At 48.9% G+C, this 17,353-nt stretch overlaps 1 protein-coding gene across 5 annotated transcripts in view; it reads right to left on the bottom strand.

Annotated features, from left to right (window-relative positions):
- The window catches only part of MSI2 (musashi RNA binding protein 2), a 371,748-nt gene that overhangs the window by 124,228 nt on the left and 230,167 nt on the right, over positions 1 to 17,353 (bottom strand). For all 5 annotated transcript variants that reach the window (XM_079131458.1, XM_079131459.1, XM_079131462.1 and 2 more), the window contains exon 7: positions 6,412 to 6,460. In XM_079131458.1, coding sequence (XP_078987584.1) covers positions 6,412 to 6,460 — 49 coding nt within the window. The remainder of the gene's footprint in view (positions 1 to 6,411; positions 6,461 to 17,353) is intronic.

The following is a 17,353-nucleotide window of genomic DNA, read 5'->3' as shown; positions in this document are numbered from 1 at the left end:
TCACGTCAGCTCAGGTGTCACTGCCAGCTGAGATGCTACATAACCTCACCAGGCTTTCTAGCCCAAGGACCCTTCTCTTAGACTCAACCTCTGTCAGACACCCTTCTTCCTTCCACCCACAAAGTCACATTTGCTGCTTATAAACCCCAGACAGCTTCCCCAGGTAAATGAAACCCGAACGCCAGAATTTCATCAGGAAAAGCGCACTTACGCTGTCTTTGACATCCCACGCTTATGAATGAAGCAATGCTTTTACATTTTTTAAAATTTAATTTACGCCTTCACATAACTCTTCTTACATGCCTCCCCCATTTTTTTTGAGAAATAGGCACCAATAAACAAATAATTACAGTGCGATTCTTAATCATCTTTATATAGTGTACATAAAAGAGTCAATCTGGACTTCAGGGGTCAATTTCAAAAGTGAGTGTCTGGCAGGTATTCAAGACATTAAGGGCTGTTTTTTCTTCTTAGAAAAGCATTATCTTCTATCACAGCTTCAGTTACAGCTTACTGGCACCATTTTAATAAATAAACTGATTACACAAATGATGGAGACCTTAAACTTGGCCAACTGCTTTCAGGACAGGGATTCTGAGCAAGCTTTAAGGAAGAAGCCAGGTTCTGGGTCCAAAGGCTTTGAGGTGAGTCTGTGGAGAGTCCCTTCCTCTGGCTGGATATGCCACCCCATGCAGCTCCCCAGCTCCAGATAAGGCTTAGCCACCCTGGGAAAGGACCCTCTCTGTTAAAGAGCCTGCGGTGGTAGTTTAGGGGAGGGACCCTTTGCGGGTGCAGGTGGCTGTCCGGAGCTGCTATTTCTCTCCAAAGCCATTAGCACCGCACTTAATAAGTGACTGCTAACTGTCAGGAGAAGTCATTCATCACACTAATCTTTATTTCTCTCTCAGTGTATCCTGTTCTTTTGCTGCTGGCAATGTTCCACAGCAAATAGGCCCACTGGGTAATGGCAGCTACAGGGATGGCCATGGCCAGAAACCATCCCCTCTCCAGCTGATCCTCCCCAGGCTATGGAATGAGCTTCAGAGACTTCCCGCTCATTTCCCACTAGGCCCCAATCATCCCAGCACACTGGGATTCAGGAGCTCAGGGCCTGGGGTCAGAGGGAGGGGCAGTTGAGGTGCCCCTAAGTGACCGTTATGCGGAAGGGCTCCCCTCCCCAGAAGGAAGTGAGTGTAGGATGTTATTTCAGCAACCAACACGTCCACATTCCACTCTCAGACAGGGCCGAGGTTGTGGAAAGCGTGCGGATAGCAGGGATATTCCACCTTCCCCGCCTCTCCATGGGCTCTCCACTCAGCTCCTGCCAGCAGAAGAACAAATTAGAAGGATGGCACCTTGCTTCCTCGCTCCCTGTCCCTCCCCGCCCAGCCCAACCCCAGGATCAATACTTAATGCTGAGTTCAAGATCTTATCTGAGTTTTGCAAGGATAAAGCAATGAACTCCACCTGCTATGCTTAAATCCTTTGATGATCTGCCCAATATTCTTCAGACCACCTCTAACAACTTTTAGAGAGCAAATGAAAAGATTGAGAAAAGTGGAAAGTCACCATTTCCTCTCCCCCTTGGGCATAAATCATCTCAAGAGAAAAAGTGATGGGCAGGGCCAAGGGCGACCCCAGTTCCACCAGTAGCTCAGCTCCTTGTCTGGCTCCAGGAACCTGCCTGCAGCACCCCCAAACTCTGTGTGCCTTAGTTCCTCCATGTGGAAATGGAAAGCCCTGAGGTCCAGCAGGAAGGAGCAAAAAAAAATGCGGAAATGCTCAAGCTCCTTACATCACCAACTCCCCTGCTTTCACGAGGGCCTAGCACAGCGCCAGGCCTGCAGAGTGGCCAAGAGCCTGGGCAGCCTGTCAGACAGGCTGGTGATGTCCCGGTTCTGTGCCCCTCTGCCTGCGACTCTGGGCAGCTTGGTTCACCTACAAGCTCTTGCCCTACAAATTCAGCCCATTTGCAAGTAGGTATGTGCTGGCTCAGCACCAGCTACTTCCACCAAGATGGTGGACCTGGCCTATTGGGACCGCCACAGAAGCCACAATAGCAGAAACCATGGCGGATGTGGTGACAGGATGCCCAGATGTTCTTCCAGAATGAGGGACACCTTCCCCAGCTGCTGGAAGTATTGCTGGAAGAAAGTTCCAGTTGTAGGTTCCCTATGAGGGTTCCTCAGGACACTAAAACCAGGTCACAACAGTTTCACTGGTGGGCTGCATCCAACGACTAATCATGTGGATACAAAGGCTGCTCTCTCACCCCAACAGGGGCAGGGGAAGGACCACCCCATTTCTGAACCACAGGTCAACTTCTCCCTCCACCACCTCCAACCAAGAGCAGGTTCTAATAAACCCCCCACAGCCTGTGTTCCCTCTCAAAGGTACTTCCTCAGGAACCCTGTTTGCAACAACTGCTCATGCCTTCCTCTCGTTATGAATTTTTTTTTTAGAAGTTTTAAAAAACCATCCTCAATGGTTAAAAAGCTAAAATCCAGACTCACATTCGGGGTCCTGGGATTCCTCAATCCTAGGTCCTGCATTTTTCTGAGGAAGAAGTCCAGATGTGGCGAGAGGTTAAGAAGAGGCCCAGGCAGAATGAGAGGAACGGTGCAAGCCGGAAGCCCACAGTGCTCCACGGGGATGGGAAGACCCACACTCGTCCCACTCCACCCACCGAGAGGCCGCAGCTGAACTCTGACCTCAGACTGCTTGCGGGGCACAGCAAACACATTCAGGGAGGGCTCATGGTCTCCCATGCCCAGGATTCTCTCCTACGGTCCTGGAGAAGCCACAGATGGACCTGAGAGCATCCCTGCCCACGCAGAGCAGGGATAGGAGGAGGCCACTGGGGACAAGAACGGACATTCTGCCCTGACCTCTGGCTCCTAATGGCGAGTATGGCCCAAGCGGGTCCAGGAGCTTGGTCCGCCAGGCTGTTCCCCAACGCTGCAGAGCCCTGGCCCTGAGGGAACACCCAGAGGTCAACATTCCTGGAGCTGAGGATGCAATGGTAGCCCAGGTGCCCAACAGGGTGGGGTGAGAGGCAAACGAAGTGCCCTGCTGTGCTGGACAACGCTCTGGATGGTGGCCTGGGCTGCTTTAAGAGGAGAGCTGGAGGGGGCTGGGATGCAGCTCAGAGGTATGGCATTAGCCCAGCATGCACAAGGCCCTGGGTTCCATCCCCCAGTACCGAGGAGAAGAAGGGGAGGAGGGGAGGAGAGCTGCACACAGTGTCCGCCAGAGGAGTCCCCAGCCCCTATCACTGCAAGATGTCCCTTTTGATGAGATGACGGCAGGCTGGACGCTGAGCAGGTGGAGCTGGGGCTGCGGTGTGGTGGCTGCAGGACCCTTTCGTTTCCCATACTCACCACCTGATTCCACCCTCCCTCAGGCCTCAGATGCGGCCCCGTGCGCCGGATACGTAACTCGTGCTTCTGCCATGATGGGCTCTTTCCCCCCGCGCCCCTCAGTGCTCTGAAATTCAGGGCTACCTCAGCATTAGCACCCAGCCCAAGGAGAAGCTCCTCTGGCCCCTTCTGACGGGGTGGAAAATGTATACAGGGCAAAATTCCCACCTGCACAGAAAGGACACTGGGGAGAACGAGGAGAGGGGAGGCGGATGCCAGGTCTTTCTTCTAGAAACTTCCTGGCATACCTTGCCCGTGCCTGCTCTTCCCCCACCCAACAGCATCAAACAGGGCTTGCAGGCTACATCCACTCATGGGTGTGCAGCTGAAGCAGCTACACTTAGCCTCTGTTAGAAGGCTCTGCCCTGGTTGAATGTTCTGTGGTCATCTTGAAATTCTTAATCATTTTTTAATAAAAAGAGGCCCCACCTTTCCTCTTGGTCTGGGCCCCACAAATCATAGTATTGGTCCTGCACCCACTACAGGGAGCTTACACTGAGGCAGGGTGGCCAACTGATCACGCAGGTCCTGCCTGCTCACCAGCTTCTGCCCAATCTCCTTCCCCCAATGCCCACTGGAGTCTGGACCCAGGAGGGTCAGTGAGGACACCCTAAAGCCACTCTGAGCCCTAGGCTGTAGCACTGAGAGTTCTCCACTTCCTAACAGGCAATGTCTGCCCCACCAGTCCCAGAAGGACCACCACCCCACCGCTACACTTGGCACCTTCCTGCCCTTCTCCCCTCTGGAAACAGGTGGTGTCGCATCCTGCTCAAGGGCTCTGGTTAGCAGTGAGGGAATTTTTTCTGGCATCCTCTGGAGCTTTGCCCAGAAATCCAACATCCTAAGTGAATCCTATCTCTGCCATTTCCTACCTGTGGGACCTCAACAAGTCACTGGCCCTCTCAGGACCCTCAGAGGACAAACCTCTGTCCCTGTGTGACTGTGAAGGTTGATGAGATGAAGACACAGAGGAAGGGGCCAGACACAGAGCAGATCAAAAGCCATCTCTTCCACTGATCTTCAAAAAGACAGTCACTGGGCTGGGCGTGTAGCTCAGTGGTAGAACATGTGCTTGGCAGGCTTGAGGTCCTGGGGTCGACTCCAGCACCAGGGATGCAGGGGTGTGGGGAGGAAGAACAGGAAAAACCCCTGGAGACCGCTTAGGAGTCCTCCAGGTTTGTGAAATCGAACACTGACTACTGGGTGCCTCATGTAGTAGCAATGCCCACCTTGACAATAAACATGAAAATGCTCTTCTTAACAAACCTGTCCCAGGTACCTGGACATCACAGAGAGAGAGAGAGAGAGAGAGCAGAATCTGGAATCAGCAGCCTTGGATTTGAGCCCCTGCTGGGACCTTGGGCACATCAGCCACCTCTCCCATGCCTTGATGATCTCATTGCCCAAAATGGAGTTGACCCTATGATAACAAGAGCTGACATTCATGCTCACTTGACTCTGTGCTTGGTATTACGCTCTTCAAACAATCCTATGATGAGGTTTGTTACTATCTCCATTTCAGACGGGTAAACTGAGGCACAAAAAATTAAGTGATTTTCCCCAACGTTACAACCACCCTCCTGTAGCGCTGCGAAGGTCAAAATGGAAGATGCTCGTGGAACTGGAGCTTTGGAATCCAAGATGGTAGATGGACACCCGTAGGCGATGTCCAGGGATCATGACAAACGGCCCATCACCACCCCTCCCTCTCTTGGCTCTCTTTCCAGAGCAATGCAGCAAAGACAATCGCCCACACCTCTCCCTGCCCCTCACCCTCCACCCCTGCCCGTCCCTTCCCTCCACAAACACTTGCTGTCACTGTAGCCCATCCGAGTCTCGGCTCTCCTATTTGGAGGGTGCGGCAGATGTGGACATGAGAAGATGGGTTACCAGACACAAGGGGGATGTGTCCGGCCTTCTCCCACCCCTGCCAGCAATGACACCCCTCCATTCCTTCCTCCCTTTCACTCAGCTGCCTTCTCCAAACAGGAAAGACTCACAGTCAGCACTGGGTAGCTGCTTCTAATCACAGGTGACAGCAGGAATGTAAACAACGCAAGAAACATCGAAACTCAATCCAAGAGGCAAGGAAACACCGCTTACCCGCAGATCCCTCCCCCGAGAACACCGCACACCCTTTCCTGCCACCCTTTCGGAAGCTCTGCTCATTAACATCCTGTTAATAGGAACCCCAGAAACCTGGGGCTTCTGGAGAACAGGAGAATGGAACGCCAAATCGTAACCTCCTTTGACTACTCTTTCTGGGGAGGAATTTCTAGATTCCTCCAATTTTTCGGTTCAAAGCAATCATTTCAATGTGTTCTTTGGGGAGGTGGTGGTTGGAGAACCCGTGGACAATCTGCCCAACACTAAGGATCTTCTCCTAGGAAAAGTGCATGCTATTTCCAAGGTCCTTGGACCGCAGGTTGAGACCCGTTTTGTGTTACAGGGATGGGACAGGAGGAGCACAGGAGAGAATACACAGCAGTGCAGATAACCTGTGTGGGTTTCAAGGCACCACGGAGCACCTCCACATCTGTAATCGCTGTACACAGCGAACAAACCCAAGGCAAGGCTTCTCATTCTCTCTCTAGATTGACAGTCTGCTTCTAAACCACCTCCTTCAATGCAAATTGAGAACTCAATTGAGTAATTGCTATGAATAATTTCCACTCGGATCACTTACTGCTGAAGCTAGCAAGGGATTTAAGAAAGTCAGGATCAGAAAGGTGTATCTGATGGCATGTGCTGGCCTGGCTCTGTAATTCAACCATGGTTCCCGTGCCAAGAGAGAAGGGGGCTTTGCTGTCCACTCTATGGTTTCTTTGTGCTTTGGTGGCCCTCAGTGAATACTGATCCTCAAAGACGGTCACCTCTACCTGCTTCATTCTGAACTCTTCCCTGTATCTTTTGTCAGTGGGACTAGGGGTGAGAAGAGGCGAAGGCCAGGAGAAGGTGAGGGGGCACGCTTCACATGCTGGGGTCATCTTACCTCTGTGCCTGTTGGTGGTTTTATCAAACATCAGCATTGCATCCTCCACCTGCAAAACACAGAAAAGAGGCTGCTTTAGGAATTTTCAAGAAGTATATATATTTATGTTGGGTGTTGGTGGGAGAAGCAGTTTCCACTATAGAAATAATAGTTGCTCATTAAATAATATTTGAACATACCAAGAAATAAAAAGAAAAAATACTGCTGATTTTACTACTCAGCACAGCTACAGCTAACATATGGTATATTGTCCTTTAGTGTTTGCTTAAAAAAAAAATCTAGTATGCGGAATTTTTGTCCTAGTTTTATTATATGTGTGTGTGTGTGAGTGTGTGTGTGTATGTGCATTTTCTTACTAGTAACATTAAAATATTACAAACAATTCCCAAGTCACTACATTGTAAATACCATCTTGATCTTTTTATAGCATTTAATGAAGCAAGAAGCCACCGCTTACTTATTTCCCTTCTGACAGATATTTAAATTGTTTCCCATTATAAACAATAAAACTTAAACATCTGGATTGTTATGGGATGAACTATATCCTCCCAAATTCACATATTGAAGTCCTAACACTCAGTACTGTATATAAGGTTATATTTGGAGACTGGGTCTTTAAAGAAGTAATTAGGTTAAAATGAGGCCATTAGGGTGGGTCCTGATCCAACATGACTGGTGTTCTCACAAGACGAGGCGATGAAGACACAGGCACACGCCAGAAGGAAGGCCACGTGAACAGTGGGAAAAGAAGGTCCCCTTCCAAGCCAAGGAAAGAGGCCTCAGAAGAGACCAACCCTGCCACATCTCAAAGTTGGGCTTTTCACTTCCAGAATTGTCAGAAAACAAATTTCTGTGGTTTGTTACAGCAGCTTTAGCAAATTAATACATCGATGCTGGAATCTTTTAAAAAACACCGAGGAGCTACAAAGGCATCCTCTGACTCCTTTCCCACACATCCTGTAACCATTTGGGATACTTCTAGTAGGAAGATTTCAGGATCCACACTCAACTCCCATGTAAATCTAAGAAACTCCTCCTTCAAGAACCAGATCTGGCGATGAAATCCATTCCTTTTGTTCATGCCCAGTCCTTTATTTCAGAAGACACATCTGTAGCACCCAGGTCGCTGTTCTAACCAACCGGCTACTCACTGTGGGAGCAACTGGTCTGACCAGGTAAGCGCTGTGCTCTCTTCATTTTGTGTTCGTGGCTGGCAACGGAAACAACCCAACCCGAGTGGTTGGGGGTGGACAAAACTATTGCCCAAGGGCTCTGTCCCTGGAGCAGTTTCAGCCAGGGAAGAACTGAGCAGTTGATTTGTGCTCAAAGGCTCACAAATGAGCCTGGGGGCCTGAGCTAAGCCAGCTGGGAAAAGGAATCACAGGCCATTCACTGCTCACTCCTGCCAGTCTGCAATCTCCAGCCCAGGAGAGGACACTGGGCGAAGCTATAAAATAAGGCTTAAAATGGTGCCTCCAGGCTAATCAAATCTACTTTTCTATGCCATCAGTTAAAACAGAGGGAAGAGCAAAGTCCAGGCAAGAATGGAAGAGCAGGTAGGCAAACCAGTCAACAACCTTGAAGGGACTGGTGAGTTTAAGAATCCCTTCTGGAGGCAGGGTCCCCTTCTGTTGCTAAGCAACCGAGCCTGAACAAACAGGCTTCTGGGACCTTCCCCCCCTGGTCCCCACTCCTGAAGTCAGCGGCTGGGAGGATGGCCTTGCCCTCTTGGCGACTCCTCTGGTGGGGGGCTGCCCTCCCTCAGACACCAGCTGACAGGAGTAGGTAACGCTAATTTGGGGATCACAAGAACAGGGGTTGCTTCCCTTTCCCCTCCTGGAAGCCCATCCCAGGGAGGCTTGAGAAGTCCCCCAGGCCCTGCTGAGGTCATAACACACCACAGTCATCCTGCCTCCCAGGCACCACTCCAGCAAAAGCCCTGTAAGATCAACGGGTGTGTCTGTGAGTCGCACTTCAGCATATGACATCTCAGGCTCAGTCCCTGGGATGCGGAGTGAATTCCAACACCTGGGGTGCGGGGAGGCCAGGGGCCTGCTGAGGGTCGGGCAGGTAAATGTGACATCTGTTTCACACCCATCTCCACAGTTTGCTGAGATGTTTGCCAAATCCTTATTTTGAGCTGAAAATGCCTAACGGGAAGGAAAACAGCCCCGCTTCTGTGTTGGCCATGTTTTTGGTACTGCGACTCAGATACCCTTAGGAAATAAATATTTTGAATGAAAAAAAAATGTATTTCCAAAACTCTCTTTCAACAGGGCGTAACTGGCACCCTCCTCTCCTTGCTAAGTTTGGATGTTTTCTTATTCAGCTCCCCAACGTTCCCTCCACCCTGGTGAGAGTGGAGGAGGATGGGGGCTGTTTTGGGGGCAACTGTTGTCGTAAAGAATAGAGCTCCCTCCTCTGTAGTCCAGCTGTACAACGAGGGCTCGCAAAGACCTCCTCAACAGATAGTGTCAGGGTGAAAGAAAAATTCTATTAACACTTTACAAAACACAACATCTAAGAAAGTGGCTAGAGAGGAAAGAGAAAGAAAAAAAAATCAATATGGATAAGTCCCAGTGCTTGGGGGGGAGAAAACTTTTCAGTGGTTGCAAAACACTTATTAATTCAGAGAAGCCATCAATGCGATGGAAATCTGGCAGAACAGCAAGAGCTGAAACTAGGAGAATTTGAATATACAAAGACTGAATAGAATGAAAAACACGGCCTCACATATGGGGCTGTTTCTCACGGTTCTATGTGAATCAAACAGAAGTGGCTTGTGTGAGTCTCCATCAAGGGGAAGTACGGGGCACGGCTGAGGTAACCAGTATCAACCCCGGAGCCAGCAAGCTGGTAACCTCGGTCTTTCTATCTCACGCACACATGTGCACACGAGACCCAGGAAGATGAGGCGGCATGTGGAGTCAACACCAAGGCACAGGCCAGGCCTCATTCAGGGCTGGAACTTCACAAAAGAGCTGAGGGCTGCAAACAGGAGTTTTTCTGACGTGGGTAGAAAATACCATTAACCTTGTTAAATAGTCCTCAAGGGATACCACCCTCATCCTTAGGACTCACACTGCCATTTACTCAATGTTGACAATGCCTTCATGTGCTTTACAGACGTCTATGTACCACATGCGGGCACCTGCAGGCCTCGTGGTCTTGTGGGTCCCCTGAGGGAGAGGGGACAGGAGGTGTCTGAACCTCAGTTTGCTTTGTCTCATGCCCTTGCATGAGCCTAGCGTGTTTGGGAAGAAGCTTACTTCAACCTTGAGATGTGCCTGGTAATAGCCAAAGGCAGGTTTACCATGAGCCCTGATGTCCTCAGTGGCGTATCTTCATGAATGAAAAAACAAGGTGCAGTAGTTAGGAATGGGACACCCCCTGGGACCCTTCTGGGCTTTGTCCTGACGAAAGGTCCTGTGCCTGTATTTCTGGCTAAGGCCAAGTCAGGACTATGCTGTGCTATGGTCTCCAGGGCCAATAGGGCTTGGCCAGGGTTTGTCAAACCTCATCTACATCAAAGTCACCCCAGGCTTTGTGAAGCCACCTCCTGGACCCCCCTCCAGAGAGCCTGATTCAGTGATATCTGCAGTTCTGACAAGTTCCCAAGTGCTGCTGCTGCTGCAGCTGCTGGTCCATGGGCCCCACATTCCAGTGCACACTTCTGAGGGGTAAGAAAAACACTGGACAGAGGTTGCTGCTTCTTCTAACATATACCCACGTCCAACACATGGAACAAAATCTCTCCTTGAGAGGGTCCATTTCAGTGTGGCTGGCCGCAGTTCCCTCTTGTTATTCCCCTTTTCTGGACATTTAAAATTGCTACACTCTTAAAGTAGGGGAAAGACAACAAGAAGAGGAATTACTTAGTGGCAACCAAGCGACTCAAGGCACCCAAAGTTGGAAAAATTCAGATTCGGCTTGGATGTTATATAAACTTTGCTTCTAGCAGATACACTCCTGCTAATGTGTACATCATGCAGTCAACCCAATCTTGATTAGAAATTGTAGCTAATGGCAACTTTATTTACTTTTATGCAACCTATACTCATTAGGAATTCACTACTTGCAAAGCTTCAGCCTAAATACAAATAAGAGGCAAATTACATAGTTCTATGGTAGACAAGCATCAAGGGCCCCATACCCTTTAGTCGGTAATTTTGCTGTTCCTTTCTCCAAAGAGGAGGTAGTCTATCTCCCCGTCCCTTGAATCTGGACTTCACTTGTGTTGGCCAATGAAGTGGAGAGAATGGTATGCCTGTTGGGGATCTGCCCTTGAGAGATTCTGCACGTCTGCTTTTTTCTCTTGCACCTCTGTCATTACCATGAGAAGGACTTGACCAGGCAGGCCAAGTTTGCCAGGTGCCCAACTGAGGCCAATCTAGATCGGCTGACAGCCAGTCACCCCAAAACATGTGAGTGAGGCTAGCCCAGATCAGCAGAGCTGCTTCGTATCATCCTCCAAACATGTGACATGAAGTTATTGTCTGCCAAGGTTCTATGATTTGTTACATGCATTGTGTTAAAAAAAATGTAATAAGAGAAATGCAAATCAAAGCAACCCTAAGATGTCATCTCACTCCCAATTAGAATGGCTATTATCAAGAATACAAGCAACAACAGGTGTTGGTGAGGATGTGGGGGAAAAGGCACACTCATACATTGCTGGTGGGGTTGCAAATTGGTGCAGCCACTCTGGAAAGCAGTATGGAGATTTCTCAGAAAACTTGGAATGGACCCACCTTTTGACCCAGCTATCCCACTCCTCGGTTTATACCCAAAGGACTTAAAATCAGCATACTACAGAGATACAGCCACATCAATGTTCATAGCAGCTCAATTCACAATAGCCAGATAGTGGAACCAACCTTGATGCCCTTCAATTGATGAATGGATAAATAAACTGTGGTATATATACATAATGGAATAGTATTAGCCATAAAGAAGAATAAAATTATGGCATTTGCAGGTAAATGGATGGAGTTGGAGGATATCATGCTAAGTGAGATAAGCCAATCCCAAAAAACCAAAGGCCGAGTGATTTCTCTGATAAGTGGATAATGATACATAACAGGGTGGGGCGGGGAAGGGGAGGCAAAAATGGAGGAAGGATGAATTGTATAGAGGAAAATGAGGAGTGGGGAGGGGTGGGGGAAGGAAAGATACTAGAACGAGACAAACATCATTACCCTATGTAAATGTATGGTTACACAAATGGCGTGACTCTACCTCCTGTATGACTAGAGAAAAGTTGTACCCCATTTGTGAAAAAATTTTTAAATTTTTAGTTGTAAATGAACACAATACCTTTATTTTATTTATTTATTTTTATGTGGTGCTGAGGATCAAACCCAGTGCCTCACACGTGAGGCAAGCGCTCTACCACTGAGCTGCAACCCCATCCCCATGTTACACGCATTCTTGTGGCAACAAGTAAATTATACATGTGGTTCCTGTTTGGGATTTGTTTTTGTTTTTGTTTTTTGTTTAGTACTGGGAATAAACCCAAGGGTGCTCTACTACTGAGCTATGTCTCTAGTCCTTTTCATATTTTAAGGCAGCATCTTGATAAGTGGCCCAAGCTGGCCTTGAGCTTGTGATCTCCTGCCTCAGCTTCCTGAATATGCCTGCAATTACTGGCATGCCCCATCATGCACGGCTGCATGGTCCCTATTCTTTAATCAAAACAAAATACCCCTTACATTCAGAAGATACACAGACTGTCTGGAATAATACTAGAGAGTAAACCAAGCAAGGAAAGAGAAGGAGTGCTGAATGTGGACTGGATAATAAAGAATCAGGTTCCATATTCCACATGGAACTCATTCCAAATGGGACCCAGGTATTAGGGTGGATGATGATACGTAACAGGGTGGGGCGGGGGGGATGTGGATGAATTGTACAGAGGAAAATGTGGAGGGGCCTCTTCCAAATCTCACCCTGGCAGCAAGGATGGAGACCGAGATCCTGGAAACACCAAGGGAAACTGGCAACTTGTTCCTCCCTAAATGAGCACCATGAAAAATCAGCAATAATTAGCACTCAAGTCCACGGGTGATGCCTCTCTCATCATAATTCATTTAATGAATGAGCAAACCCGCTTTTGAATGAGTCAAAAGATTTACTGTGAACCAGACATTCTTGCTGGGGGATTCTAGAAGTAGCCAGATGGTGTTGACCATGTCCACAGGTTAGACTTCAGGCCTGCTGAGGAGGAAACATTTAAAGTAACAATGCAAAGACACTCTTATGAAGGGAGGTCAAAAATTCTATCTGTCCAGTTCACTGGCCATAGGATATGACCTGAGAACGTGTCCCTCAGAATACTGCTTCTTCAGGTTTGTGCAGTTTGGGCTCCACAAATACAGGGTAGGTGAGTGATGTGGAGACACAGAAAACCTGTTCCCAGGAGATGTGCAAAAAAGAAGAGCTGCTGGTAAAGGCTCAGCGGGTGCTGGGGCTGCCAGCGGGGCAGGCAGCGCTGCACGGAGGTTTCAATTCCAGTTATGCCTGCATCAAACAGAGGATAAACCTCTCCCTTCTTTGTCCTTAGGTCCCATCTGTGAAAGCAGGGAATTGTACAAGATGGTTCCTAAGACCCATGAGTAAGGACTCTGCCTAGAATGCAAACATGGGTTGCAGGACTGCTGGAAGAATATCTGGGAGCGTCGAATTCCCCACTGGTCCTTTGCAAACTCTGTTCTGTGAGCTTGTTCCAGAGCTTTGCTGTGGTCAACACACGCCCTATGAAATTTCCTACTCCTCCCGGGATCCACACACCCACCCACACAGCACACATATCAAGAACAAAGCAGGAAATGGCACTTCAAATGATTCTTAAATCATCTGGCCAAATGCAAGGAGGGAGGGGAATGAGAAGAGGAGAAACCCGGCTCTTCCAACTCCCCCACAACAAATGTCCTTGAATTTCTCTTCCTGCTCCCACTCAAACGCTTCAAGTGTTAGTTTAAATAAACACCCTCAAATGCAAGACCATGATATTATGGTGCGTAGGGTTTACAGGCCTTATTATGCTCCATAAACTCAAGGCACTAAAGCCGCACAGCAGAGACCTGTTTGATGTGGTGGGACTGCCCGGGACACAGGTGCTGGAGCCTAAGAGGCGACAGCGGCCATGGGTCCCTGGTTATTTCAGAACATGGAAAGGAACTGCTCACCACTTCTCCCTGGCCAGCCTGGACACAGGGAAAAATCAGTGCTGGCCAGAAAGCTCAATAATGGTGTCTAGTGTATTAAAATACGACTTTTCAGTATGTCCCAGCTTCATAAAAAGAGGGGTTCAAAAAAGAATGGGCGAAGGAGGAACAGCCTGGAAAATCCCATTATTTCATACTGAAACCTCTGATTTTCAACCTGGAGGGCACCCCAAAGGCAACTGAAGAGCTTCTGCAATGCCTGCTGCTGGGGCCACCCTGGCCTGGTAAATTAGCAGTTTCTAAGTGATCCAGGGTGGTGCTTAGGTAGAGAACTGCTGTTCTAGATGGCCAGGTACAGTTGAGTTGAGCCTTAATCACAGTCTGTGTGTGCAGATGGGCCCAAAATAAACAGACAGGTACTAATCGGCTGTCTAGAGGAGGGATATCTATTCCCTGCTGGGTCAGGATCAGGTGGGCTCCATACATCCTACTGCTTTCTTAGGGCTCTCCTGACTTTGTCTTGATCTTAGTACAAGAAAGCCAGACTTCTGTCCTGGACATAGGTCAGAAGGACCAACAAAGAAACACAGGACTTTTAAAAAAACCTAACCTCTCTACCACCAGTATTTCCATGGAGATTACTACAACTCTGGTCCTCAAAACAGCCCTATGAGGCAGGAATCATCATCTGTTCTCAACCTCAGTCCCCCCACTGGTGGTCCCAGAGCTGGCAGGGGCCAGGTCCAGGACTCACGCTCACCTTCTGAATCTGAGTCTCACCCTGCAGCACCTGCTTTCCTGCCCCATCCTGGGACCCTGTCACTTCCTGGTGGCAGGCTGGCAAGATTTTCTAGTACCCTTGCTCTGTGCATTCGTTCCTGGAAGATTTCAGCAATGGAGGTACCCATGGAGCCTGTCCTGAATGCTGCTGCCACATAGTACCCCCTCATTTCAGAAGTCAAACAACTGGTCCCTCCCCTGCCACCATGGGTTTATTTTAATTCATGCCTGTGCTTCGACTGAGACAGAGCCTGCTTGCTCTCTCCTAATTTTTCAAATATTTCTAGTTTTAGATGGACACAATACCTTTACTTTATTTATTTTTATGGGGTGCTGATGACTGAGCTCAGTGCCTCACACGTGCTAGGTGAACACTCTACCACAAAGCCACAACCCCAGCCCCTAATTTTTTTTTTTTTTAATTATGGTAAAAATACATATGACATAAAATTTACCACTTTAACCACTTCTTTCGTCTCCAGTTCAGTGGCATCAAGTACATTTCCTACACTCTTCACAGAAGCCTTCCAGGCCTTACTATGACCAGAATATTCTATTACCCATTAGAAAGACCCTGCTTTATTAACCCTATTTTTCCCTACTTTTATTTATTTCTTTTTAATTCCTGTGGGTCATTCCATTCAACTTCAATAAAACCAAATGCCAGTGTTTATCAGAGGGCAGTTAACAAAGGGACAGCTGCCTACAGGGACTGGGGGGTAAGAAGTCTCCAGAAAACCCCACCCTGGAGATTTAGGCGGTTACCTACCTAAGGCAAGAGGCTCCTGCTTGGGGATCCGGACTGCACGCTTATCTATCAGACTCTAGGTTATGAAATGTCTACCCACCCAAAAAATAATGATTACTGTAATAGCTACCGTTTTACTGCAGCTTAATAAGCAATTTGCAAAGCTCACTTAATTCTTCCAGGAGCTCTGAGGTAGATATTATCATACCCATTTTATAGGTGAGGAAATTGTAGCTCTTTGAGATTAAGTGACTTCCCCAGGATCACACGCGTGGTAAATTCTGGAGCCAGCATATAAAACCGGATTCATCCCTTTATTTCCTGCTAGACCCCCTTTATTGTGTTCTAGTTTTTAAATCCCTAGGGCTTAGTGTAGGGCCACTGTGCTGGATGAACCAACAAACACTGCCTTAAAACTCTGCAAGAAAGTTAAGAGACATGATCAGGTCACCTCAAGAGACCAGTGTATACCGCCCTGGCAGGCTCAGAGGAGCTGGGGATGAATGAAGAGGTAAAGGAAGAGGAGGATGCAGGGTTCTCTTTCGCTTAGATGCGCAGACTTTAAGCTAGAGATCACAGGGCAAACTGACAGCAGAGCTGGCCCTGGTAGGGGGCCTCTGGGCCACAGTCCAGGACTTAGCCCATGACAGGTTACATTGTGCAGGGAGACCAGGAATGCAGTGTCTCCCATCGCAGTTGGGAGGAGGGTTTAGGTAGTAGCAGTAGTACTTAGAATGTGCTCATCAGAACAGATGCTGGCCCAATTCACTGCCCCACCAGGCAATCCCCTCACTGAGCAGGGTACACACATGCGTGCACACAGACACACACACACACATTCCCCACGTAGTTAAGCTGGGAGCCATACCCAATGCAGTGTGTTTTCTCACTGCAAATAGGTCACACCAAGGGACAGCCACTAACAGGATTAGCATGATTTTGGGGGAGCAATCCCAGAAGACACGAGTAACAGTCTGCTTGTGTGACGTATGTATGGCTGGGGCAGAAGCTCCACGTTACCTGTGCAGACAAAGCCTGGGGTCCCAGCAGCAGCCAGCAGGATGGCAGGAGGCTCTCCCTGGGGTTATGAGAGCTGAGGCTTGGAGAGGAGGAGGCAAAGGAAGGGAGGTAGTGGAGAGGGACACGGAGAGTCCAGGCATGAGCTGTTTGAGGAGAAGCAGTTGGATCCGGCAGGCTGACAGCTGCCACACGGAAATGGCATCTGGCCTAACGGCCTCTTGTGTGTGAGGCTCCTTCGAGTGGCGGCTGCTGTGCTCTGGAAATCCAGGGCCCATTTGCAGCACTGGTTTTGAGTGCTTGCTTGCTTGCGTGTGTGCGTGCACGCATGGACGTGTGCTCTGGGGAGGGGAGTGGCAGGCAGGCTGCCTAATGCTCCCTTCTCCCCCTCTCCCACCTCTCCCCATCAGGCCTCACCTACCGTGAAAAAGGCCCAAACCTGCCAGCTCCAGAGGAGAGAGACAAATCATTAGGAGAGCACTGATGTGCCGTAACACTCTCCTGCATTCCCATTAAACAAATACTAAACTGCTAATTGCCAAAATGGATCTCCACGACTCTGACCGAACAGGGGAAGGGTTTATAATTACCAAGTGTGAAAATGCACAGCCTGTAAATAACCACCTCATCTGTCCTAATACGGGCTGATATTGATGGGCATGAAATAAACATCAGGACCAAATGGAAAAATCATCCACATCTCCTGTGGCCAATGCAATCTCGGACGGTGACAAGCGTGGCTGCAGCCATCCGCTCGGGCGGGGGGGAGGGGAGGAGAAAGGAGTTTTGAAGGCTTGGAAAGTCTAGGTCCCAATTCCAATTTCTGTCCCTCAGGCCATTGGCCGCTTCTTTCTGCCTGCAAAACAGGGAGAGTAAATTACATGACTTGATGATGGGGCGGAGGGCTTGTCTGCATCTCAGAAAGGCTAGGACCCCGGAGGCAGGGAACTTCTGAGTGCATGAGTCTCCAATGCAGGGCTCAGACATCCTTCTGCTCCACTCTCTAACAGACTAGCTGGTGAGGATGAAAGCCTAAGGAGAGGGAGCACTTAGCCAAGGTGACACATTTATCCACTAAACTAGACTCCACGGGGCTTTTCTGTCTGCCCAACAGAGCTGGCTGCAAAGCAGAGATGAAAAAAACATGTGGGTTCCCGACACCTCCACATCACGCCCCCAATGCCTCCCTATTCCCCACCGTCCCTTTCTGCCACCCAGATGGGAGGCAGGC

This window comes from Sciurus vulgaris (genome assembly GCF_902686455.1).
Source record: "Sciurus vulgaris genome assembly, chromosome: 3".
NCBI lineage: Eukaryota > Metazoa > Chordata > Mammalia > Rodentia > Sciuridae > Sciurus > Sciurus vulgaris.
This window is presented reverse-complemented; position numbering and strand designations above follow the sequence as displayed.